Below are 19,974 nucleotides of genomic sequence, written 5' to 3'. Positions count from 1 at the left end.
AGAATGCCTTAGGTTTTTAAAGCTCTTTTAAATAAGTAATTCAATAACAAAGAAGATTTATATATTAAGGAAATTATTTAATAAATCATTAAAACTCAAAATAAATTAAGTAAGTGAACTGATTGTGCTTTAATTTCTTAAGTTCGCTACTGAGCTTGTGGATTTAAAACTACTACTACTTAAATTATACTCAAAATTAAAAATTGATATATCTTACCTGTAGGCCATTCGTATCTGGGATCCGTTCTTGTACCAGATGAGCTGGGCAGGCGGATTGCCGCCGCGACTCCGGCACATGAGCTCCACAGTTTGGCCACGACGAAGAGTTTCCCCCGGCGAATAGCCCTCGATATATGGCGGACCCGGCGGATCTGCGGGATTAGAAAATGGGAAGGGGAAAAGCCAGGTTTGAAAAAGTGAACTGAATGCCGGCAGTTTGTTGTGTTTACAGTTGGCATATTTAATTGCAACTGCTGTCCGCAAATAAATTCAATTTACACTACAGTAAAGTGCGGGGAGCGCATATGTGTGCAAATGCAGCTAAATTCGAACAGTTTTTAATTGAAGTGTTTGCATGCAAATCGTTTATGCGGTCATATGCATTATTTTCCGATTTCGACTTTTTTTCCGCCCACAATTGGCGGCGTTGGTAATTTCGCTTGTTTTGGGCGTTGCTCTGGGCGATTAATAATAGTGTAAAATGCCACAAAGCAGTGGAAAAAGCAGCGACATTTCGTGTTAAACACATTTCGGAATTATTGGCGGATGAAATATAATTGGTGGCAACTAGAAAAGGGACAAAAACAGACGAACAGGCCATCGATACTCCATGGGGAAGCTTTGGCAAAACATTAACTCTTATCCAGCAGCTTTGGGCCAGTAATATGTTTTCTTTATCGCAATTTGACAAGCGGTCAACCGTATTGAATCAACAGCAGCAATCAGGTGAGCCATAAAAGCTGCCAAGCACACACACACCTTACGCACACACACACTCTACACACACATGCATGCACACACAGACACGTAATGCACATGGAAAACCCCTGCAGGCATGCAACGAAAAATTAAATTAAAATCACTTGAAATATTGTACGAGCAGATTCGAGATGAGGCAGTGAGGATGCAATAATAGCGCCATAATTAAGCCACCGCAGGAAGGGAAAATGAAAGGGGATAAATCCCGTTCCCATTCCCCCATCCGACCCCCCTCTCCGCTCCCTGAACTCGTAGATAGCGCAACTCGCAACTCGAATATTTTTTTTTTGCCAATTACATCGCAACGGGCTCGTTGGAAATGGCCAACGAACTGTGGCAGTTGGGGCCGCCATTTGCCAGCTGCCTATGCATAAATAACAAACATAATTAATTTGAATGTGCGTGCAGGTGGAGCAGTTGCCATTGCCATCGTATGGCGGATGTGCCCATGGATTTTTCAGGTGCCTGGAGGCAACCAGCGGCACCACCAGTGCCACCACTGCCGACGGCAACAAGCATTAAGAGGACTTTTGGCATTCGTAATGGCTCGCGCTCCCGTGCAGCATCGCAATTCTCAATTCTCAATTCGCATTTTGCGTTTCGCATTTCGCATCCAGCATCTACCATCTACCATTCACATTCACATTGGCAGTGGCAGCTGCGCGGCACATTAGAATTTAAAAACTAATTAATACGCGCCCGAATCGCGCAATTAGCGGCCGTGATGGCAAATGGCATCCGCATTGGGCCAGGCCAACGGATACTGCCGCAAAAAATTCACTGCCAGCACTGCAAGAAAAAATAAATTGGTCATTGCTCTAAAATCTGCATAACGTTGATTTATGTAAAAGCGATTTTAAATGCCTTTTTATTGCAAATATGTTGGTGTTAATTTAGAAGCCAATAAAAAGTCAAGAGAACCCACATTAATTGAACTGAATACAAACTAATATCGAAATATTCTAAAATCTCTATAATGTTAAAAATATTAAAATTGTTCTTCATGGAAAATGCTTCAGGAGGTTTGGTTTTAGTTTAACTGTTTTTTTTTTTTAACAGATATTATATTTCTAAAGCTATTTTATTTTAATTTAAAAAGGTGCTTTAGGAACTATACTGTTCTCTAAGTAGCAAAGTGATTTGTGATTTTTTGAAGTGCCTTCAGATGTGGCAGCCTGTTCTTCTTTGGGGACTTCCCCACACACACACACACTTACATACGCGCACACACATGCATACACTCACACCACATGCAGATACGTTCAATTGTATAGCAAATTGAGCCGGCTAATGAGGTCACCCGCGTGACCCCTCCGATTGCCGGATTTTCGGACCGTGGGGAAGGACCCCGAAAAACTCGGAGCTTCCCGAAAAACAGATGGCGAGGGGGGAGGAGAAGGCTGAGAAGCTACTCACACAACACGGACAGTTGAACGGTGGCCCGCATGGGCATGTCCGGCGAAAGGGCCTTGTGCTTCGCCTGGCACGTGTACTCCGTGTAGTCGTCATCGGGTCCTGGCTTCAACTTCAGACTCGAGGTGGTGGTGAACCTTTTGGCAGTGGACTCCTCCACGACGTCCTCGCGTTTTTCTGCGGGGAAAGCAACAATATGCCGTAATTAACAGGTGTTTGCTTAAAGCTTAAAATGTTTGTCAAAACTGATGTGAATTATATCTAGTTAAATAAACTTGAAAGTATTTTAAATTGCTGTGATGCTTTTTATATGTATTTTAAAATCTTAAGTATTGCTATTTTGTTCTTTGAATGTAGAGCTCTCTAAACAACTTACTCAAATATACGACATATTTTTTTTTTTTGTTTTATACCAAATTAAATTTTATGGTTCCATTTCAAGGTTTATTAATTTTGTTTTCAACTTCGAAAATCAATTGTGGAAATTTCCGTATCCTTGAAAATTAAGTTGATTATAAAAAACTTTCTGTATTAATATCGTATGCCTTGGAATAAATATTTTATTTGCAAAAACCAGCCAAATCGATTGGTATTTACTGCATTCGACAAGACAGTCCCAAAGTTTACAGCCTGGCGAAATGGAGATAAGTATTTCTCAACTCCCATCAATTCCGCACCAGCAAGAGCATTTTGTGACATCATTTTCAGTTATAAATTTTGAACGAGCCTCATCTGCGCCGCAAAGTGTGGCCTAAAAAATGTGCCCCAGCCGCCCAACTATCGTGGGGGTGGTGGTGGAGCACCACCGACGAACCACCATTCTGCTTTGGGGGTAATCACCAAGATGGCCGTCTGCCCACATTAACCGCCATTTACGCGTACCCACCGCACAAACACACACGCCCCTGACAGCTTGCAAATGATACAAGACCCCAGACCGAACTGGACCCCAGGATCTACGGCTGCGGATGCGGATGCGGATGTGAGGGTGGAATCGGGTTCGGGGTCCGGCCGGAGTTGCTGCCGCAACATATTGCGTCATAAACATAATTCATCATGCAGCTTCCTTCCGCTGTCCACATTTCCTTGCGGATTTTCCTACATTTTAACGCCGCTTTGCGAATTTTCTTTCCTCTTCCTGGTCTGCGTTGTTGTTTTCGTTGTTCTTTTTGTTTTCCTTGTTGTTTTTTTATATGTTTACCCGAAAAATTTCCATCATCATCATCGTCGCTGTCGCCGTGCGTTTCACATTTTAAGCATTTTTAACGCGCCAGTTGTGCTAAAATGATTTCGTTACTGGCCAAATGGCGGGAAAGGAGCGGAAAATCCGCCACCCAAAAAAAAGGGGCAACCAAGCAACCAACCCATGTACGGTTGCAGGGGCCATAATCATTATGAAAATTAAAAGTCGTGAAGGCGGCTAAGCGCCGTGTGATGGGCTGCTCGCCCACGGAACCCACGACCCCATTTCCCCATTGACATTTGCATTTTTCCATATTTTCCAGCAGCTCTGTTTTCCAATTTGCTGACTGCCCAGCAGCAGCAGCGGCTAAATGACAAGGCACAAAACACTGGATCCTGGATCCTGCAGCCAGGACTCTGGACAGGAGAGGACAGAACAGCGGACCACAGGGCAGATAAGGGCCGAACATCGACAGTCGGCGCTTTGTTGGAGTATAAAATTATTATTTAAGCACCGTCATCAGGCCGAAAGTCGACGTTCATTTCCCCTACACCCCCGCATCCTGTCAGAGTCCCTCGCATCCTGCGGACTCTGTCCTTCCCTCCTTCCCCTTCCCATTCCATCATCTCACATGTGCGATGGCCAAACGGTTGACAGGCGTCACTTTGCCCATCTCCATCTGCACTGCCCTTCGTCCCCATCTCGTTCTCCAGTCCGGCCTGCTCATCCGCATCCGCAGCCGCACTTATCCCGGCTAAAAAGGGCCTGGCCAAAACCCATTTACACTTTTTGTATTCTGCATAATGCCTTCTAAAAGAAAATGTATATTGTTATGTTCGCATAACCTATGTTGTTTTAGGCAGTTTAATATCGCTGGGATAGCTCATCTCGGAATATGGGTAAGGTTCTGTTATAAAACATTATTAGTTTCTTTTATTACCTTTGCTTAGTGTGTTATATATATTCTTACGTGTTTCTTGGATTGTTGATTGTTATTTCTTAACGAGTCAAAGCGTAATATTTAGTTGTTTATCAACCTGATTGCAGAGTTAAAATCAACAACATGAAATTTGTACTTATGTACAGTACCATTTATTTAAATTCCAAAGTGACTTTGTTGTTCTTAATTTTAGTCAGGTAATGCAAATTTATTCTATATAAATTCAAAGCTTCATTACGTCACCATTAAAACTGTGAATTTATATAAAGAAAAGGGGCATAAAAATGTTTTCTCCTCTTAGTTATTCCTTGCTACTTTTTTAAGCGCGTAAAAAGTAATGCTGAAGCGGACCAGCGGTTACTTAGTGACAGGTGCGTGATAAAAGCTACTTTAGCGGCGGCTTCAATCATTAAATTTAACGACTCAGTTGCTACTAACCTGGTTTGTACTCGACGTTGCCGCGGTACCAGACGATTTGAGCCGCCGGCTTAGCATTGGCCACGATGCACTTGAGCTGCAGGTCCTGGTTCTCGCGCACCTCCACCTTGGAATTGTGGCTGTAACCTTTGATCTCGATCGAGGCTGGCGGAGCTGCAAGGAGAAACAGTCGGAGAACCGATTAGAGAACGGGGTACAAAGGAAGTTCAGGGGGGTGGAGGGGATAGAGGGGGCTCGAAACAAAAGCTAATGGCTGCCAGGGAATCCTTGCTCATTATGGGGCAACAATGGCATTACAGGACGTTTCGTGGGCGCAGTGGGCGTGCCTCTGCCTAATGCATTGTGTGTATGCAGCGACAGCGACAGCGACAGACGACATTGTTGTTGAAGGCCCAGGTTGAATGGCCGCCGATGCAGAAACAGAAACACCAGCAGTCACAATTGGGGAGCTGGATGGAGTGGTGGATGGGTGGTGCGGGAAACCGGGAAGAACGCGCCAAGAACGCAGCATTCCGCCCTTGTTAACCACCCACTTCAACAGCCACATCTGCTGGTCCACTCGCAAAATTGTCATACCTTATATGTTTATACTTGAATTTATTAGGTTTTTCAACTGTTTTTATGATTTTTATTTTATTATCAACATTATAAAATATTCAAGGCTTCAAATACTATAAATAGATAAATAATAAATAGATTTAGGTTCTACATTTAGTGGGAGTGCGGTACTGCAGAAATAAGTAAGTTTATATATATTTAAAAGAAAATTTGACCTTTTCATTTATTTAAAATTTCAGAACTACATTTTATAGCTGTTCATATCGATCTTAACCGAATTTATTTACCTATAAATTAGAATTCGTATTGCCTTCAACAGAATTTGAGATTCGGCTTTACAATTTAACAGCATTGTTTTTTTCGCTGTGCAGGCAGTTCCCTCGTTAATGTGCTCAAATATGAGTTTCAATATTTGCGCTCAAGAGGAATAAAAAGAAGGGATAGGGGGAGGGGGGTGAGGGGGTGGAGCATGTGGGGCATGCCTGGGCCGACATGCCTTGGCAAACTGTTGAAATATACACGAGCCACCGGCAAAACAATGACTGAGTGACGCCGGGTGGTGCCGAGTGGGTGGGCGGTGCCCGTTGGGCGTTGGGTGTTGGGTGGTGCATGTCGGCCTGGGTGGTGCATGAGTGCAGCAGATGCTGAAACAAACAGACGAAACCCAACCAACGAAAGTACGAGCGTGCAGCGAAACAAACAACGAGGAACGTGGATAAAGTTAAGTGCACGTGTGCATTATTTTAATGCCACCTGAAGGAGTTTGGCTGCCATTGCCATTGCACCGAGTGGAAAAAGGAGGAGTCAGGGGGGAAGAGGAGGAGGAGGAACCTACTATACTCCCGCCCAAGTGGAACAAGTAGGAGTTGGCTTAGCGAGTCCTGCATTTGACATGCAACATATGTCGCCGTCTGCTGCGCGAACTGCTCCAGAAGTTGTTGCATGCAAAATGAATGCTTAATGTCGCACATGGAGTCCCTTGGTTTCGAGGAGGGGATTTTCTGGGTGGGAGTGGGATCGCTTGAGCCTTGTCTGCCACATCTTTCTGCGTAGAGGTAATTGCTTTTGTTGCGACACAAATGAAATCAACACCAGAAGCGCCGTGTCCCTTTTCTTTTGATTAAGTTTAGTTCACCATCGCCGCCAGCCGCGCAAATTATTATGCAGCAAATCAAATAGATGAATCTGATTTCGAAATCAGCAGCCTCCACTCGCATAATATTCCTCCTTTCATCGGCGGCATTGAGCCATAAAAGCTGATGATTTTCCGGTTTATTAAGAAACACACCCCGAGGTGCGATGACTTTAATGTACATTTTTTCTTTGCTATTCAAACGAGTGTCGTCAATTTGTTTAAGAGGAAAAATAAAGACTTGTTTTCGAGGTACTGTTTGTTAATTGATTGATTCGATTCGCCTTCTGGCTACCCATTTCATTTTTCAGTTTGCAAAACCTCTAGGGCTTATTTAAAAAGCCTTTTTCAATCACAAAAGTAAAGGTCAAAAATGGTTGCATATTTGTTCAGGGAAAAACAATTAAATGGCATACCTTATTTGCAAACTAATATATTATATTTTTGCCACATTTAAAGTGAATTTCTTTTCAGGTTGCACTTTTTAAAGCCCGTCTTTCAGCAGAGGTCCTCCTTTGCATTATTCTTTAATTAACTCTCCGTCCTTTGGCTGTAAAAGAATACGCCGTGGACTGGCAAATTTTCGATTTACTTTCCCAAGGCCGCGGATGCGTTGCTTGTTATGCCGCGCGGAATCCTTCTGCCCGAGGAGACGCCAATGGCAAGCCGAGATCATCCTGCAACCAGCAGCTGGCAGCCAGCACCCTGCTGCAACCTTGACTAAAGGCTTTGTGTGCCGAAATTGGTGTCGCCGTGCCACCGCTGGCTGTACATTTTGTCCCTGGACTTTCGCGGGGGGCTTGCGGGGGCGGTACGTGCATTGAAAATTTATAATATTTGGCACACCGTGGAGCAGCCAGGAAGGGGGAGGGGAAGGGGGGAGCGGGAGGGGGAGGGGGAGCGGGAGGGGGAGAGGGGTTGTGTGGCAGTGAGCGCGTGCTGCATAGTTAAAACTCAAAAAATATATGCACATTTTATGATTTTTCTTGCGCCGAGTCCTCGCAAATGCAACTCGATTTATGCCAAAGCGTGGCCTGCCATCCTGCGCAGATATATCAGATATATCTATATCTATATAGACACTGGCACATGTGTGCGTGTGGATCGGAACGTGGGGTATGTGCATTGTTGATTGGTATGCATATTGTATTTGATTATTGACAAACGAGCAGTTGAAGCCATTTCAAGGGGAACAATGAGAGGGCTCACTGTTCCAACAAAGGCAGCTTAACATGGGTGTAAATTCAGTGGGAATGGAATCGAATGAGACTTGTTTTGTTGAAAATCTATTAAATAACTGAGAAAATAAATCTTGTACAAGTCATAAAAAACTTCTCTACAAAAAATATGTTTCAGTTAATAATACATCAAGAAGAAAGGTTTTTAGAAATACATAACAACAAAATGGGAAATGATTTTGTATTTGCCACATTTAAAAATCATGTTTTAATTTATTCCCGAGCGACTACATTTATGTTGTTTGGTTTACTTTATTTTGATAGTATGTTTGTAAATTGTAAGGGGGTAAATTAAGGTAAAATCATTTTGGATCGTGACACGGAGGGTACACTAAGAACCAAGTTTATGAAAAAATGCAGAGAGCAATCTGCAGTTAATAAGTTAAGGCTTATCTAGTGTGTCCTGGTTTAGTTTCGGGCCCCATCAGGTGAAATTTCGGCAAAAAGTGCTGCCTCGGTTAAGGTTGAATGTTGATTAAATTTTATGCATAAGCCGCGCTCCGCCTGACAGTGGGGCTGGAAGGGGCGTGGGTGGACTTCGAGTGGGTGGTCGGGGGTGGTGCAGCGCGCTTCTTTGAGTGTTCCGTTGGCTGGCATCAAATAATTTATGCAACAATGGCTGCAATAACGGCACTGGCAGCGGCAGAGCTTGAGCTCCAACCAGCTCCAGTTGCCGGATTCCTGGCGAGCGAGTATACAAAGTGCAATTTGCCATGAACACTGGACCACTCGGCTTTTTCCCCCAGCTTTCCCTGGCACCTCGGGCAGCGACACCCCGGTTAACCCACTAATAGTACGCCTCATAAAAGTTTTATGCGCCGGAATACTTTCCAGCCCTTTTCCACTACCCAGCACCCAACACCCGCCAAGCCATCCGCCCACACTGCATCCCAATCTGAATCCAAGGCGAAGGCAAGAATTGGCAATTTTTTGTTCTTTTTGGCCAAGGGAGCTGGCTGACGGGCTGGCTGGATGGCTGGATGGCTGGATGGCTGGATGGCTGGCTGGCTGTGATGTAAGTTGAGCCACTGGGCCAAGTCACACCCGAAGTCACACCCAAGGCGTTGTGGACCGACTTTAAGGTCAGCCTCACATAACAAATGTTGGGCGATATTTTCCGGGAATGCCGGCGGATGAAAACTTTCCTCATTTGCACTTCAATTACAAAGGGCGGGTGGCAAAGTGGGTGGGCCCCTGAAAAATGTGCGGACATTTGAAAATCAATGAAGTGCGTCTATTGGCCGGGCAGGAAATCCAACTTAAATTCGGGCTGCATTGTACTCAGAAATGTATAAATGCCCCAAAGTGGCAGGCTGCAGTGGCAAGTGCCTCCGTTTCATTTCCATTTCCATTTGCAGCTTGCCATTGTCCGCCGAGCGGCAAAAAGTTTTCTCTCCAGGATTCGGACCTCGACATGGCCATGGACACGGAACCTGCAGCTGCCTTGCGGCATATGTGTTTTTGGCTCCATTATATATTTTTTTTTTGTTCTATTCTTTTCCTGTGTTCCAAATTAATGGCATGCGAAAATTTTGTGGGAATTTCCATAAATTTGCACGTGGACTTTTGTGTGCGAAAGTTCTTTGATTTGCCAAACTTATAATCTAATTGCACCCTCACGTTTATTTTTGCCCATATATATATATATATGCTATATATGCAGTATATATGTGTGTACATGTGTATGTAGTGGGAGTGCGGAATAATTTTTTGGAACTTTAACATAAGCACGGCCAGCGTTACAACCAAATTGCTGCAGAAACTTTGCAAGGGGAGTCTGAAAATTTAATTTGGGCAGGACAAAGGTGAGTGCTATTAATTTTTAATAAACTATCTGAGGAAAGTTTTAATTAAATCGTATCTTACGAGTAGAGATAGCATTCTGAGAATCTCGCGGGAAAAAGTGTACGTGAATATATATCCTTTATAAAATAGTTTACCCCAAAGAAATGATAAATTAACTAATTTATAGTTTCTTTTGCATTTTAAAGTTTGAAAATATATATATAGTTTATATACACAGCCTGCATCTATATTTTGTTGTTTATTTGTTTTGTTTCCCTGCTGGACTTTTCTATCGAGAGTATGTTTATTATTGTTATTTTTCAAAGATTAATATTCTTATTGTTTAATTTATTTCGTTTATGCGAATACCCTTAAACAAATAACATCAATGTTTATGCAAACAGCAGATAAATAGCGGGGAGTCACCTTTAGGAATAAATCAAATAAATGTAATTCGAACTTAATTGAATTATTAGGCATTTGTCCGCATTTCCCTTGGGCTAATTGCAGCAATAATGTAGCACGTGCCTCCCTGCCACACACGCACACACCTACGCCGACTGGAATGCCCGAATACCTTGGACTGGGGACACAGACACATGTCATTTGCTGTGAAAGCCAAGACGAAGATTCCATTACAGAACAAAGGTGGGGGATGCGAGGAATGGGAGGGGGGGGCTAAGTGTGTAAGTGGGTGGCGAGGAGGGCAGGACTCACACAAGTATCCACAATTATGACAAACATGCCATGTGGATAGCGACCTTTTGCCGATCCAACAACAACTCGCAGTCACTAACAAGCTCGCCCCAGAATCCACCTTCTCCTTCAGCATCGCCAACTATGCTTGGCTTTTGCTTATTTTATTTTATTTTTACAAGGTATTCGTATAACTAAGGGGTATGTTGGAACTATGGAATTTCAAGAAGGCAAATAAATATATTTACTTTAAACTAATTAATACCTATTTATATGGAATCCATCTTCTAAGTGGAAGATTTCTTTCCTTTGTCCCTATTAAATATATTGAAAAAGTATAATAGAAATCTAAATATTTTCTTTGTTTTTGAAAATAAAAAGTTGCATCTTTTATTGCATATTTATTGACATTTTTTGTCGAACTCATTTAAGATGTATAATGCTCCCAAGAAAGTTTCCTTAGATATTTGAGGGTATCTTGAAGTCTCCGTACTTTTTCTTAATTTTTTTTCTCCTACTCAAGGACTCGACACACACACATCGGCATTGTCACAGCTCATGGCGCGTAATTAACTAAACAAACGTCATTAGGTGCGCGTGTGTGCGAGTGCGTGAGTGTGTGTTAGTGTGTGTGAGTGTGTGCGAGTGCGTGGGCCTTGAATGTATGCTGGCCCAAGAATGTATGCTACATATTTGGAGAGTGGTAGCCATGGCGCCCCTTGATGTCTCGGAAAAATTCCTCGGAAGGACCAAGCGAGGCGAGCCAAATGAAAATCGCTGTCATCAAATGTAGCGCAATTCCTTGAGTGATTACAATTACAGAAACAGCAATGCCAAAAGCAAAAGCAGCAGCAGCAGCATCAGTAGAAGCAGAAGCAGCAGAACATTCAAAGTGATTGCTAGACGACAATGCAACAGCCGAAAAGGAGTCAAAACGAGAGGCTAAAACAAAAAGGAATTCATTTCACATCGCTTTGCCTGCAGTCGAGATACAGTCACATTTTCCCTGGTTTTCCCTCTCCCTGGTTTTCCCCCATCCAACTTGGCTCCTTGGAGCAATAAACTGCGCTAAATTCAGCTCAGCTCGGTGATGCTGTTTGTAGCTCCTGTTTGCCGTTTGTTGTTGCTGCTGTTGTTTTGCAAATTGCTGACAATAAATGTTGGCAGCCAGGGGGATGTCGAATGGGTGAGTGGGAGGAGCTTTTGGGAGAACTGGAGCCCGCATTTAAATTTCACTAGTAGAATACCATAGGTGCAATGAGCGGGAAACAGCAGGAATTTGTGCCACCGTACGTGTGTACGTGTGTGTGTGTGTGTGCATGTGGCGCCCCTGGTGACAAATTCATTTGTATTTATTACTTAAATTAATTGCAGCCCCCAGAAAAAGGCGAACCCGACAAAAGGGGTGAATTGAATTGAGTGGGTGGCAAACTGGGGGCTTTCGAAGGGTGTCCTTGAGCGTCGTGCTTGGCTTGGTACTTTGTGATCAGGTTCCTACTTTACGCTAGTGAGCAGCTTCAGGGGTTCTGAACAGGAAAACACTAGGATGCATGCTGAATAGTTAATGGCAGTCAAAAGGATCTTAACTCAAATTAAAATTGATGCAACCTATCTAGCAAGATAAATAATGATGAACTTTCAATCAACATAAGAGGGATCTCTTTATTTGATGGATGAAGTTTGTGTTTTTTGTGTTTATTTACGTTGCACACCAAATCCTATGCATATAATTAAAAACGTAAATAAAATATTTACGCTTCACACCATACCAAATATATATGTATGATTAAAAACGTAAATAAAAATCAAATAAAGAATTCGTTTTTTTTTACAATACCACAAAAACATTTGAGGATTTTTTCGATAATAGAAAATTTAATAGAAAATTTATTTGCATATATTAAAAAATGTTGTGAAAATGTGTTATTTCGGAATATGTTTTAGCCAAAGAAAAATGGAAAAAAGGAAATAAAAAGGGTTTTTGCAGCCAGTAAAAAGTATAAAACAAAACGAACGTATGTTTAAATTTAAACTGAGAGATGATTTCCACAAGTAACCTTTTTGGGTTCGATACAGCTAATTAGTAACAGCTAAGTTATCTAATTTATGGAGGACTTCGATACTCACATATGACGGTCAGCTTGGCGTTGGCACGAATGGCGCTGTTGAGCCTGGCCGGTCCCACCTGGCACTGGTAGTCCGCATCATCGTTTATGGAGGCGTTCGAGATGCGCAGGTTGTAGATTCCTTGCTTTCGGTCACCCAGTACCGAGTATCGAGGGTAACCGGGAATCACGGCGGAGAAGCCGAGGGCGAAGCCATCCTTGGTCCACTGGACCGCTCCTGCCACGTTGGCCACCTCGCAGCGCATCATGGCCTCGGCTCCTTCGAGGACCTGCAAGTCGTGCGGCGTGGTCCGGAACTTCTGCTGCTGGGCGTGGCCGGGAGCGGGGCCGCTGGCCAGGATGATGACAGCTAAAACGGGAGAGAGAGAGAGAGAAAGAGAGATGAAGAGTGATTCATTAGCGATGCACTTAATTAATTGTCCTCGCGGCCATTTGTTGTCTCCGGTCTGTGCGTCCTTTCCATTCCGGTCCTCTATTAAAAACGTGACTTTCTATCGCAGCGCCGTATGATGAATTATGAAATATGTGTTTACTCAAAGTCCGCCATCTCGGTGGCCAGTTCTCTGTTTCCATTGCCCAGTTCCCAGTACCCAGTGCCCATGGCCCGAAACCCACTCAAAGCGAATCCCGACCGCAATAAAACAGGACATTCCGCAAAGCTCTTCCCGCCGGAGCCTCGGGCCCCTTTGGCCGAACTTTGACCGTTTCCAGCTGCCTTAAAAAAGGAACTGCGCAAAAACTTGGCCAGAAACGCTTCGGTCCGCTCCGTTCCGTTCTTTTTTAATGAAAAACAAACACATTTCCCGGACCCAAACGAAAAAGCGCGTTTGCCGTGCCACAAAAGCCAATTGTGGGTGTGGTCCGTATCCGTGTCCGTTGTCCATTGTCCGTTGTCCGCGTTGTCCGTTGTCCGCGTTGTCCGTTGTCCGATGTCCGTGTTCCGTGTCTGTTTGCCAAGACACATTGCAGACTGCTGCAGTTGTGGAGTTCATTTCTTGCCGCCGAAAACTATTAAATTGTGCCAGTTGGTCGGTGCAAAAAGTGCAGGGGGAGATGGCTTTTCCCGCGGCAGTCGCGCATCTAAAATCAACAAAAGCATTTAACGCGACGGTCGTCAGCCGAGGCAGCTGCACTTGTTTTTAGTGTCCTAAAACCCGCCCGAAAAAAGCATTTCGCACCACTCTTCCCCTCTCTGCACCGCCCCGAATCACCCGCACCGCCCACAGCTGTCCCGTGAAACGAGCATTTTATTCGCGCTTTCATAAATTTTCCAGCAGAGAGTATTTCTTGTGCCCGCGCGACTCTGTTTATTTATAAGCAACGAAATGCAGTTTTAAATCTGGGCAGCCCACTACCGTTTTCCCATTTTCCCCCGCTGGCGCTTCTCGTTGCGAAAAACTGGAAATAAAATAAAACTTAGCTCTGGTGCTACCAACTGGCAATGATTAATATGGCCAGCAATTTGCATACGCATGATGTCTGCAAGGGGGGATATTTAGGAGGGGGCAAGATGGAATGGGATGGAATGGGATGGAATAGGATGGGTTGAGTTTGTGGGTGGCGGGTTGGAGTGGGTGGAGGCGGGAGGACAGAAATGAATTTTAAATAAGAAAAATATCACAGAGCAGCCGGGTTAGGAACTCATTCGTTGCCAAACTCTTTACGATTTCATTATTTTGCCTTTTTCGTACATAATTTGTTTGGCAAAAGAATGTGGAAGGAACAAGCTGGGAATCAACAACAATTTGCCCATCCCTCCCCCCTTTCCCGCTTTCCCCTGGATTGATGTTCCTGTTGTTGTTGTTGTCGAACAGCCAGCAGCATTACGGGCAATTTATATAAATTTCGTTGTTACACGAGGGGCCTTTTGGGGGGCTGGCATCTGTCAGATTCAGACAAGAGCTAGCTGGGGAAGGCAAACCCTTGCCAGGATGCCAGAATGCCAGGAACAGCCAAGCAGCCATCCTCGAAGCCAAGCAGCCCCAGCAGACAAGGATCAACATAACCTTCGGCCTGTCGCAAATTTTTGCCTATTTCCCCGCACGCACAACTCACACACACACACACACACACACATGGTTTGGCTTGGTTTTGTTTGGCTTGGGGAGTTCATAGTTGAGTAAATTTTTACCTCGTTCTGGTGCGAGCAAGGAACCCCCAGAAGTCCTTGGCTCCACCACCACCCCATTTTCCCCCACAGTATTTTCGCTGTTTGGTTGTTTTCATCGCTCGCCGCTGTCTCATATTTTTCAAGCGAAAAATTTTAATAAAGCAAATTCCTATTTTACGGCCTTATGCGCCACTAAAAACGACGAGGCCGAAAATTAAGCTTGACGCCCCAACAACTCCGGCGACACTTCCACCGAAATCCTCTTCATTGCATACGTCATACGCAGTGTGGTCCCCGGAAATAGTCGAAATGGAAGGGAAGTTCACACGCAACAAGCTAACGGCGCAATAGGCCGAACAACGACTGCCTGGCTGGATGGCTGCCTGGCTGGATGGCTGACAGGCGAAAGTGCGAAAAGGATTTAAATGCTCTAGGCGTCGCCCTTTGACCTCCCCTTCATACCCCCCTCCCTCCCTCCTTCCCTTTTGCCTTCGAATCCCTGGAACGTCAAGTGCCATTGTCGAATTTCTGTGTCTCGGGCCGAGGATGAGGGCCAAAACGTGCGTGGTTTTTAGTGTCGCGTTCTCTTGATTGTTTTCCAAGCCGGGGATATGAAACAACAACGCATGAGGACAGCAACAAATCCCGGCCAGCTCCCCAGAAAAAAGGGTTGGCCGGGTCTTATTTTACGAGCGGGGGACTATCAGTGTTATTGTTATGACTGAAATTTGATGGCCCCGACCGCTTTTCGGGCCAAGTGAGAGTGATGTATGTGAGTCCCCCACCCATCTGAGTTCCCATTCTCTGCTGCCCTAGATTTCAAGATTCGTTTCGCCCGGTTATCTTGGCCAAGCCAGCCGGAGCTGATTAAGCAGCCGGGGATCGGATTAACCAGAGGCTGGCGAGACACCTGAGAGTGGCCAGGATCCGATTCCCAAAACACCCAGAAAGCCCCCAGCCGAACAACCCACCCACAACATTTTCACACATGCAGCACTTAAGTTTTATTTGTTTTTGCTTTAAATGCTCGCACGTATTCGGGATTTGGCGGGCCAGGGTTGCCAAGCAGCGTTTAGGAGCCTTCACAAATTCCCCACGCGTATTAATTTGACGATTATTATTTCCGCTCACACACTCGCTGCTTTAAGTTTGCTTTATGGTTATGGTGCACCGAAGAAAATCTAAAATTCATAAAAGCTTTGCTTCAGCGTTTTCATGCTTAAATCTTTGCTCAAGTTATGTTCAAGCAAAATTGAATATTTTTCATTTAGAAAACATAATTTGAAGTCTTTGTAATGGCATTCACTTTATTATTGGCAAAGTACACTTCACGTATCCACAAATATTGAGTTAAACTATAAACTATAAATATTTGTTTATAGCCTTGTAAAGTTTTGCAGCCCCAGAAGCTTGTTTCATGTTCCAACTTTTGCACATCTTAAAATTAATGGATTAAGGTAACAAGGCGCTATTTTAAGCACTGAACTCTTTTAAAACCATACGATGACACTTTAATGCACTTCAGCCAGATTATAAAATAATGCCACTAAAAGAGAAAAGCATCCAGTGGTTTTCATATGGAAATCATAAAAAAATATGCTATAGTTGATAATAAAGAAGAGGAGTTTATAATATAAAAAATAATTTCAAAAATGAAGCAACTCTGTGAGTTCTTAAACTTCCTTTTAATATTTCTTTGGTGATGAATAAAATGAAATAAGCAAAAATTGTGTGTCCTTTTTGCTTGGTGCTCGTCTTATGGTGTTTCCTGGCTTTTCGGTGGGCGTGGCCACACGTAAGCTGCCAAAAAAATAAGAAAAAATTAGCGCTGCTTCAGCATATTGTCGCAGCACATCCGCTCCAGCGACTCCACCTCGAGGCGGAATTCGGAGAGCTGCCACCATCAATCGAACCGAACATCGGTGGCACCTTTAGCCGGCGCATCCTTTTTGGCTTCGGTCCCGGCCCGCTGCCACGCCCCTTGTCAGCAAACGTGCCTGGCATTTGCATGGCAAGAAGTACAAGATGTCGAAGTCGAAGTCGCTGGCGAATGTTTTATAACGATTTTCGATTCGGGCTGCTGCATTTGGCAGCGTTTGTTCAAATACGATATAACAATAGTCGGAGAGACGCTGCCTTTACAATGCTTCATGCTGCATGCTGCACGGTGAATGGTGCATGGTGCATGGTACATAGTGCATGGTACATAGTGCATGGTACTCGGTGCTTGGTGCATGACGCATGCCACATGCCAAGTCATCCTGCAGTGGCTACGTGCTTCTCCTTATCCCCTTATCAGCGCTCGAATTCCCCCATTTGGGGATTAACTAATTGAATTTGCAAATCGCTGGAGCTTCGCTTTATTGCGGTTTCGCTCGGTCCTGTCTTCAATTGACAGGACTTCGATTAAGGATTCGCCAGCAGTCGGAGCTGGCAGTTTGGGCAACGCATCGCAGATCTGCCAGAACACTCTAATGAGAATCCAACTTAGATTGCTGCGGCAGGGGCAACAAATTGCAATTACTCGCCGCACTTTGCGGCACCGCTGGCAGCTACATCTCCATTAACAATGCGGCAACGTCCTGGAGCTGCAGCCATGGCAACTGCGGCAGGGGCAACAACAAGCGCCGTAAATGGTAATCGCCCGGCAACATTATTAACATCATCAAGGCGGCAGCGTTATTAAAACCGAGTAAAAGTAACTGGCGCCACCTGCTGGCCGTCCTGGCAACTCCACTCGCGCCACCTGCCGACCCAAGGACGACGAGTCCTGCCGCAGGACCAACTTCCAAGATACAGGAGCAGAAAAGAAGCCAGCACTAGATAATTTGCAGCTTGCGTAGCGAGTAAATTCTTGTTAATAGTGCAACAAATTCGCATTTATGGGGCCGCCTGCAGTTTGAGAGGCTGCTGTGACTGTAAAACTGCAATTAAGTCGCAAAATTGTTTAACCTGCTTTTGCGGGAAGTAATTGTGGCAACTGGTATTGGATAGATTCCGAAAATGTCGGTGGGACTGGCTCAACACAATATTTGTGCAATTTCAATAGCAATCGAAATGTGATAACCAGCAGCGGTTATTAATCGTGATTTAATCAGGCAAATTAAAGGTTACTTTCCACAGAGTTTATGCATTCTATTTTGCAACTAGTATTTTCATAACACGAGCTTTCCAAATTTATGAAATGAACAGTTTTATAAAAAAAAACAAAATTAATCTAAAAATCAATACAACAAATGCGTTGCAACATTATAGTGATTGATACTATGAAAACCCATAAAACTTATTCGTTGTAACAATTTATTTATGCTCCTAGTATTTTTTTAGAAAACACGAGGATATAAATTAAACTGTGAGTTTAAATAAAACCTACAAAAATCTACCTAACACTCTGAGCACTTAACTATCGCAATGAATTTGCAAAACCAACAATGTCGAATGCTAAAAACACTGCAAATAGTAAACTAAAAGGGGACAAATGATGAAATATATTTCATCTAACCCATGTATCGCATCTGTTCTACTTCGCTGCCACTCCTGACATTCGACCGACAACCAGCAAGTATTCAACTTTTGGGGCTTTCCACCAAATTCGTTGATTACATTTTTTTTGTTGGTGCAGTGGTTGTGGGTGGTTCGGTGGTTGGGTGGCTGGGTGGCTGGCTGGCTGGATGACTGGTGCGTTGTTCGGTTGTTGGTGCGGAATTTGCGCCGTGACAAGTGCGAACTTTGCTTGGATTTTTGGCCACTGCTGCAATTGAAATGCTGTGAGAACTGCGAAGCTGCAAAAGTTGTTGACGAGTGAAGTGTGGTGAGTGGTGGTGTTGCTGTTGCTGTTGCTGCTGTTGGTGGCGGTGGTTCAGTTGCAGCGCCAAGTGGATGGATGGTCAGCATTAGAGACAGCCGTGTAACCTGTTGCCAGTTGTACTACACATTGGCTGTTGCTCTGGGCCCTAATTGCTGGCCGATTCCCAGGCCCGAACACACGCAATTGCTGTTGCGTAGGTGAGTAGCCTCAATTAACCCGTGGAGTTGGGGGTTCCAGTTCCACCTCTTTCGCTCTCTTGACTTGCGGCGAACCGCCGGTGGGAACTTTTGGCCATTGTTTTCGGGTTGACCCCTTCATCAGTTTGCGACATGTGTGTAAAGTACATTTTGCTGCAAGTTACTGAGTGCGCAACGCATCCCTACTTCGCTAAACGCGCCTTGGTATCCAGGGAACGAGGCGGAGTTGTCCAATCAATTCCGAGCACCATTTGAATTAAATGGCAACACGAAAGCGAGCATAAAAAAATAAGCAGAAGAGGAGAAAAAGTGGAAGAATCTAAGAGATTGCCACCCAGTTTGCTTGATTTATTTATAACACATGCTACGCATCGCATCAACTTATGGAATTCGCCAAATCACAAGAAGCCAATGGCAACAACAACAACATTTTTTGGGGAGGGGCTGGCGGGTTAAAGGGATCGGGGGGTGCAAAACGACATAAAAAGCGACATCATCCAATCAATTTATGCGCCAATGTCTCCTGGGCGGCGGACCCAAGTGGGTTAGATATTGGAAAACGGATAATTGGAAGTGGGGCTCGAGAGGCGGAGGCTGTCGGGATTTTGCCTCACTTTGATGGCTTTTTCGTAATATTATCTTTAAAAAATCATTTCAGTAAGAATCGAAATTGAAGTGAAAATAGCAGGCGGGCCAAAAAAGGATTCCTTTTTTGATAATCTGTAAGGGGGAAGCCGACTGTGGGTGGTAATTGAGGTACGTATATATGTTGTATGTAGTATGTAGCTGGTCCCAGTGAAATGGCCATCATCATCATGGCCGGGATCGTTATGAAACTGGGGCGAATTAGGGACCTGGACGAGACAATTCCCCAGTTGCCATTGTAAACGCTTGCAAAGTTATTTGCTGTCCATTTCCAAACATTAAACCAGAGTGACTTGAATAAATTTCATATTTGAAAGCCTCGCACAGACACACATTTCGGCCAGACCGAAATATCCGTTGCCCAAATAAACTCACATGGCTAATACAACGCAGTATTTGTGAGTGTGTGTTTGTTTATGTGTACGTGTGTACGTGTGTGTGTGTGTTTTTCAGCCTTGAGGTGGCAACAAACCTACGGAATATCCTGCTTCAGGAGTGTCCTGTGAGTGGAGTGTGTGCCTGTGCGGACATAAACCAAAAATTCCTATACGCTGATGCAGCAAATTTCCGGCCGGAGTGAAAGTGGTGCGTGGTGTGGCAGTGGTGCGGCAAAGGAGCAACCACCCAACCACTCGACTGTTATCTCTGGTTACCATTGGCCACTCAAGAAGAATGCTTTGGCTCCATTCCTCTCCTGGCTCAGCAGCATTCTCGGAAGCAAAATTTC

At 44.3% G+C, this 19,974-nt stretch overlaps 1 protein-coding gene across 2 annotated transcripts in view; it reads right to left on the bottom strand.

Moving 5' to 3' along the window:
* The window catches only part of LOC108090259 (nephrin), a 66,694-nt gene that overhangs the window by 38,388 nt on the left and 8,332 nt on the right, over positions 1-19,974 (bottom strand). For both annotated transcript variants that reach the window (XM_017188867.2, XM_017188866.2), the window contains exons 2-5: positions 12,489-12,836; positions 4,953-5,105; positions 2,395-2,568; positions 218-371 (exon numbers count right to left, since the gene is read on the bottom strand). In XM_017188867.2, coding sequence (XP_017044356.1) covers positions 218-371; positions 2,395-2,568; positions 4,953-5,105; positions 12,489-12,836 — 829 coding nt within the window. The remainder of the gene's footprint in view (positions 1-217; positions 372-2,394; positions 2,569-4,952; positions 5,106-12,488; positions 12,837-19,974) is intronic.

This window comes from Drosophila ficusphila, unplaced genomic scaffold, assembly GCF_018152265.1.
Source record: "Drosophila ficusphila isolate 14025-0441.05 unplaced genomic scaffold, ASM1815226v1 contig_414, whole genome shotgun sequence".
Lineage (NCBI taxonomy): Eukaryota > Metazoa > Arthropoda > Insecta > Diptera > Drosophilidae > Drosophila > Drosophila ficusphila.
This window is presented reverse-complemented; position numbering and strand designations above follow the sequence as displayed.